The 7,730-nt window shown below is 32.3% G+C and overlaps 1 protein-coding gene across 1 annotated transcript; it reads left to right on the top strand.

The window, feature by feature from the left end:
* The first annotated feature begins 3,588 nt into the window (after positions 1–3,588).
* On the top strand, positions 3,589–7,390 carry LOC107841234 (protein trichome birefringence-like 11). The gene is made up of 4 exons (XM_016685212.2): positions 3,589–4,378; positions 5,400–5,789; positions 5,971–6,129; positions 6,628–7,390. Exons 1-4 carry the CDS (start codon positions 3,936–3,938, stop codon positions 6,998–7,000), a joined length of 1,365 nt encoding a protein of 454 aa, XP_016540698.2. The 5' UTR covers positions 3,589–3,935; the 3' UTR covers positions 7,001–7,390.
* Positions 7,391–7,730: the final 340 nt, after the last annotated feature.

Raw genomic sequence — 7,730 nt, 5'->3', positions numbered from 1 at the left:
GATGTATGTGACACATTTTTCCTTTTAAAATGTCTCAAGAAAATGTTGTCCAAAATTGAAACTCATTTAACTTTAGGATTATTCTTTTCATCTAAATAAAATGATTTATAAATAGATAAATAATTAAATAGTACCTTATAAAGTGTTAAGGAGAAATTAATTTACACACTTTGATTTTGATTGAGGGCCTCGTGTTTGGTGGGGGTGGGGGGTGGGGGGTGGGGCGTGGGGGGAGGGGGAAGGAGGGATGGGTAAAAAGAAAGAGTTTAAAGAATGAAGAAAAGGAATCAAAAAGAGTTTAATTTGAATATTTATTTTATACTTAATACAAATAAATATTCAAATTAAAGTTTCAATTAAATTTAATAATTTTTTATTCTACCTTGATGTATGTGACACATTTTTCCTTTTAAAGTGTCTCAAGAAAATGTTATTCAAAATTGAAACTCATTTAACTTTAGGATTATTCTTTTAATCTAAATAAAATGATCTATAAATAGATAAATAATTAAATAGTACCTTATAAATTGTTAAGGAGAAATTAATTTACACACTTTAATTTTGATTGAGGGCCTCGTGGGGTGGGGAGGGGGGGGGGAGTGAGAAGAAAGAGTTTAAAGAATGAAGAAAAGGAATCAAAAAGAGATATAGTGGCTTCACCTACGAATCGATCCTACACAACCTTGCAGTGCTTTTGCACAGCCTTGACCATTGAGCCAAAGGCTCTAACAATAACAAGACTATGCAACCGAAGCTATATTACCCTATTTTATAAATTTTAATCTACATACGCGGTATAATTTTTCGATGAAGGGTGTTCACTTGCACACCCTTGAATAGCTGTAGCTCCGCCCCTGCCTATAGCCATAGTTATATGCATTCACAAACTTTAAATTTTGGACCTTGACTATACTAAAATGAAGATTGAATTTTATTTGTAATAGAATCTTAATTTGAATAAAAGAAGCTAATCGTATTGGACTTTAAGTTGTGTTTGGTATGAAGGAAGATATTGTGTTTAATACTTAAATTGAATATATTAACCTAAAAATAAAAATATTTATATATAATCTTTACAAAATTATTAAAAACGAAAATTCCGAGCAATCAACACTTAATTAACCTCCCGCACTCGTGCGACTAACTTCTCTACATATGCTCTGTCGGTTTCTTTCAATTAAGTATTATACACTCCCACAACTACCTAACTATATTTTTGTCCATTTTCTAAATATTTTTTTTTTTATAAACAACATAAATTTCTACAGTTTGAAGTATAATTATAATTTTTTTAATATTTTATATAATTATTAAAAATTTTAATTTCGAGTCTGTCGTGATACATAATTAACTTTTAATATATATATATTTTATTTTTAAATTTGTCGAGATTCATAATACATTTAATGAAAATATATTATTTCTTTTAAAGATATATAATTAGCTGCGATACTTTTTTGATTTTGAATTTGTGAAGATACATAATTAATTCTCGATACATTCAATAAAGAAACATAATTAGTTGAGATTTTTATAATTAGTTTTAATTAGGGAAAATTTCAAAAATAGCAACTCTGTAGCCTTAATTAAAACTTTTATAGCAACAGTTTCATAATTACGAAAAGTAGCAAATTATATTTTGTATTTAAGTAAAATTTTGCAATATAAATACATATACAAATATATATGTATTACTCATAAATACATATGCACAACTGGAAAATACATATTCTTCTATTACTATGAAGTTGGTAAAATATTGCTACTTTGCTATAAGTTGTAATTTTGAAAAAGTGTTGCTATTTATTGTAATTATAGTTTTAAGGATGCTAGTTTATGTAAATTTTTTTTTTTTAATTATAAGAATTTATATAAATATAATAAGTTAAGTTGTATGTCAATGGTATCTTTCCTTTTTCTTTCCCCGTAATAAAATAAAAAAATATTAAAAACATGATTGTCACAGCATCCAAACATGGTTCGCTTTTAAGTGGGCTCATCCCATGTTTCCTACTACATTGACCTTCATTTGACAAAAGGTTTATTTGATAGGTGGTAGAGTGTACCTATGGCCATCTTGCCATCATCCTACCTTGCCTTTGTATATTAATTTAAAAAAATAAAGCAAATACTCCAAATATCTTATTTGGAAAACGGAAGAGTAGTATGGTATCAAAGTGTCATAAATCCAAATTTTGTAGCATTTATGAATTAAATCGTGGTATCACAAGTTATATTCATGCGTAATCTTTTGCTAATTGTTGTTTAGTTACAACAACAACATATCCAGTGAATTCCCATCTAGTGAAGTTTGAGAAGGATAAAATGCACGCAAATCACACCACTATCTTAAAAAAAGTAGAGTTGTCATTTAGTTAAAAACTCTTTTTTTCTAATGACTATATTGTAAATAAAAAAAAAATTATTTTTTTTAATTCAGTTCAAACAAGAAATAAAATTAAATATCTAAATTGCAGAAAGGAAAAGACCATAGTTACATCTTTGAAGGCACTCACAAGTCACACGGTTTGTTCTAAGCGAAAAAAGAATGAAGAGATTTGATCCTCATTTTTTCAGTATTGGCTTGCTAAGTTATATACTTATGAGTTATAAAACTAATTAACCAAACATTTTCAACTTTTTGCACAAAACTACTTACACGTAGAGACGGATCCAGGATTTTAAAGCTTCGAATGTCAGGATAAATAGCAACGTATGCAACATTTTGTGGAAGTGGTCTCATTATCCATAGAGGAAATCTATGTTTAAATTTGTAAAGTGCCTTTTAAACAATGTAAGGCACTGCTTTTTGGTATGGCTAGGTCTTTTCTTAAATACACATTTTATTGTTTTAAAAAAAATAAAATATCCTCCAACAAATTCGAACTTGGATCCCCAAACAACAAATTACGACCTCTAGACATTGGTGCAACAAGCCCCTCTGTTACTTTGGGTGCCACAGTTAATATTTATACTAAATTCATGTACAATATATACAGCTATACACATATAAATATAGAGTTTCAACTGAGACTACGGGTGCCATGGCACCCCAATCCAATATATAGATCCGCCCCTGTTCACACATTTTAGTAATCACTAATATAATAAAGTCAACCAAATATTTGAGGTCACAAAGATGGTATATATTTAGAATTTAGCTGGCCTTTGATCATATATTTTGGATTAAATTTTAAAAATTTATATTCAAATATTTAATCATGAAATTTGATTAGATTTTAAATATAATAATATATGATCTTCAAAATATTTCCAAGTTTCCGAAAATTGGAATAAAAAGAGTAATTAAGAGTTTCTCTTTTTATTGTATAATACACCACTTCCTTGGTCAACTAATGTCCCTTTACATTAAAAAAAAAATTAATAATCCTCATTCTCAAAATGGAAAATCTAGCTTCCAGTCATTATTGCTACTATTTGTTAAAATGGTTGGGAAAATTTATCTGTTTTACTTGGTTTTAGTCCATCAGGAATAGTTTATGACATAACTTGTCAGTTTCTAAATTTTTTACACACTCGCTGGCAACATATGAAAAAATAATTAAAAATCAACAGGTAACTAAGAAGAACCATGCAATCAGATTTTTTAATATCCCTTCAAGATTTGATATTTAACACCTTCATTACTACTAATACAAAGTGCACATTCATCATTCCCCATTTCCCCCAACTTTCTATTTTTTTTTGGCTTCCATCTCAAAAATAGGCCAAAGTTAATTATTGTTACGTTACTCTTTTATCAAGTAAGGAACCTCTGTGAAAAAAACAAATAGAACAATGATTCTTATAACCAACCTGTTATGATTATTTCTCCTTCGTTCTTGCTTGCACCCCACAACTTCTTTAATTTTTTCTTATTATAAAGTTTGTATTTTTATCAAGAAAATTGAATAAACTGGTTCTTGAATTCCAAAATGTCTGAAACCCCATCTCAGAAAGAGTATGAAAAAGTTACTTTCTTGTTTGTTATTAAGAAAATAAAGAGATTCAGGTTATTTGAGCCTTCTTTGAGTATTCTTGGATTCTTTATAGTTATCTGTCTTGTTTTGTGTTTTGCCTTGTTGGATTACAGAAGTGTGGTTAAAGTGTTGAAATTGTCTGCTGAGTCTCAGAAGAGGTTTTTGTTGTTGAGATTTGATAGGACAATTGTTGAGAGGAAAAAGATTGATTTTTTGAGTGAAAATGTTGGTGGTTGTGATGTGTTTGATGGTGATTGGGTTTGGGATGATAGTTATCCTTTGTATAATTCTAGAGATTGTAAATTCTTGGATGAAGGTTTTAGGTGTACTGAGAATGGAAGGCCTGATTTGTTTTACACAAAATGGAGATGGCAGCCTAAAGCTTGCAATTTGCCCAGGTCTTACTCTTGTACTTTCTTGTCCTTTGATTTCTGTTACTATCTATTGTTTCTTGTACTTCAATTATTATATTATTTTATCATAGTTACGGAATGTTGTGTTATGCTTGGACTGTTTCTCTTTGAGCCAAGGGTCTAGCGGAAATAGCCTCTCTACCTTTGTGGCAGGGGTAAGGTCTTCTTATAGTCTACCATGTTGTATCTTCAGTTTTGTTTTCAAAAGTGTGTTTTGTATTTTGTGTTTATCTTTATTTGCAGTGTTTTGGAGACAACTAGCATTTGGACATGTTCATTTCTGACGACACATGTTTTTGATTAAATTTGTCATTTGTCCTTTTCTCCTAGCTTCTTTTATGTGTATTTTGCAGCATTTATAATGGCGTAATCACACGAATTAATAATATAACGTCCTGTGATAGTGACATGATTGTGATTCATAGTAAACATTATTCAACTCTTGTAATTGTTCTAAAATGAATTATGAATAGTCTATTCAGAACATTGATCTTCTTAATCAAAGGGGTAGTGCTAAGCTAAAATTGCTCAACCACAAATGTTGGTATCAAGTATGAAGTTATTAAGTTTTCAAGTGTTTTGGTACATTAATTTTGTTTTGTTAACTGGGTATCCTCTGTTCTAAATCTATGTTAATTTAGCGTATTAATATGATGTATTCAGATTTTTTCCAGTTTGGACTTCTATTTTTACAACTTGGATTACTGAAGTGAAGAGAAATTGACAAAACTGCTAATCAGTTTGTTCTTATCATTTGCTTACTTTGATGGAAACTTTTGAATACTGTATTCAACTTATGCTTTGATAAGTTTGAATTCTGTATTTAACTAGTTTATTGCTTTCTTGGAGAAATACATTTTTTTTTTCGATTTATTTATACCACGTCTTTCTAGCTTTGATTCTGAAATTTCTATTTTTTTAATGTACCTAGAGATTACCATTTGATCTTAAAAGTCAAAATTTAACCAAGGAAACTAGAGATTTATTTTTTCACTCCATGAAACAGATTTGATCCCAGGAGCATGCTAGAGAAACTGCGGAATAAACGCGTAGTGTTTGCCGGAGACTCAATTGGGAGAAATCAGTGGGAGTCTTTGCTTTGCATTCTTTCTTCAACTATAGCCAACAAGGACAACATCTATGAAGTTAATGGCAGCCCTATCACGAAACACAAAGGGTTCTTGATCTTCAAGTTTGCTGATTACAATTGCACCGTGGAATACTATAGGGCTCCGTTTCTTGTGTTGCAGAGTCGACCTCCTGCTGGAGCCCCAGCCAATATAAGAACAACTCTCAAGTTAGATAAAATGGATTGGAGCTCTTTAAAATGGAGGGATGCAGATGTCATTGTTTTCAATACTGGACACTGGTGGAACTACGAGAAGACCATAAGAGGGTACCTCTTCCCACTTCAGAGAACTCTTGGCTTTTAACTTATCAAAAGAGAAAAAATCCTGCTTTTAGTTTCAATCTGCATATGCCCGTTCTAAAACTAATACTGTCGTCTTTGATGTGGATGTTGTCCATCATTTTTGCGATATTGTGTTATCTTAACTTCAAAATGAAAATGTCTTCAGGGGTTGTTACTTTCAAGAGGGGTCAGATGTGAAGATGGATATGGAAGTGGATACTGCCTATGAGAGGTCTTTGCGAACGGTGTTAGACTGGGTAAGTCGTGAAGTTAACTCCAATAAAACCCAAGTCTTCTTCCGGACATACGCCCCAGTACATTTCAGGTTGGTCTCAAGCTTTTTCGTCCTTGCGAAGTTGTCCTAGGTCCTTTAATCGTTACACATTTCATACCTCTACTAAGCTTGCAGTCGTGACATGACTTGGTAATCGATCTAAGCTCTACTGTATCCTCATGTTTACAAACCCGGAATTCATGCTCCTTGGGGATCCATAAGGCATCGACTATGGCCTCAATAGGATGGACTTGGTACATCCTGTAACATCTATTTCAATTGACTTGACATTGGAGCTGGCTATTGGTCGGAGCAGCTTCTGGACTTGTTCTGTACGCATAAGCTGAACTGCCGATCTTTATTTGTGCACTATATCTATCTGACCATTTTTCGTTAGATGTGAGACCACCTGGTTTTTGTGTCCATGCGTGTGTGTGAGGGTGGGTGGGGGGTCTGTTGGGGAAAAGCGAGCTCCTGCTCCCTCACCTATTTGGTAACGTGCATCAGATGATAATCAATTAACAGAACTACATATTCTGTGATTTGCAGAGGTGGAGACTGGAGAACTGGGGGAAGCTGTCACCTGGAGGCACTTCCAGATCGAAGTTCTTCATTGGTGCCACCCCACACATGGGCTCGATACAGTATATTCCGTGATGTAATGTCATCTCGCTCAAACACGTCAAATCAAGGAGCATTACGTGTTCTAAATGTAACACATCTAACCTCCAGAAGAAAAGATGGGCATTCATCAATGTACTATTTAGGTCCTACGGTAGGCCCTGCGCCTATCAATAGGCAAGATTGCAGCCACTGGTGCCTGCCGGGAATCCCAGATACATGGAATGAGCTACTCTATGCCCTATTTATGAAGCGCAAAGCAACTCAAAGTTTGAACACATCAACCATCCAGGTACAATGATCCAAGGTTGCTTCTAGGATACATGTTTTACTTATGCACTCAACAGGACTAAGACATCTCAAATATAAGGATGCTTGTCCGATAAAATACAGAATTGAGAAGATACAAAGATTACAAGACACTGGAGGCAAGGCAAGAACCAATATCTCATTGCTGTTTCAAGACTTGCTTCTATGTAGATTTGATATGTCAAACTGAAGATAATTCCAATTTTAGGGGTAAGGTGTATACAGGGTCATTGAATAAAATAGATAAGCTCATAGATAGGAGATTAGGGCTATTTCAGATGTAGTGAAATTTTGGGTTACAACTTGTAGCTGGACAAAGAAAAGAATGTAAGTTGAAGTAGCTACGTGAATTACGCTTATTCTGTCTAATATTCTTTGATTGCATGCTAGAGTTTGTCTGCATTTTCCTTTAGTTTTCTTTTGATGAGATTCAATTATATTTATCTATTAAAATTTTGTTTAGGATTAATTATACTAAACAGTAAACACTTATAATAACTTAGTTTCGAATACACTCTTTGTATTTTAAAATCAAACACATACTTAAATAAATTTATACTTACAACCCTTAATAGGTATAGCCTTTATTAAGTATCTTTAAGTATAATAAAAAGAAAAAAGAAAATTTTGAAAAATTACTTTTACGGTTTTAACAAAAGAAATTGTTGAACAAATTTAGCGGCATATATGGTGATACGCTGGAACAAGAGTCGTAATGAAAT

The sequence above is a fragment of the Capsicum annuum genome, chromosome 1 (genome assembly GCF_002878395.1).
Source record: "Capsicum annuum cultivar UCD-10X-F1 chromosome 1, UCD10Xv1.1, whole genome shotgun sequence".
Taxonomy (NCBI): domain Eukaryota; kingdom Viridiplantae; phylum Streptophyta; class Magnoliopsida; order Solanales; family Solanaceae; genus Capsicum; species Capsicum annuum.
Note: the sequence above shows the minus strand (reverse complement) of the source record. Positions and strands in the feature narration are given on the sequence as shown.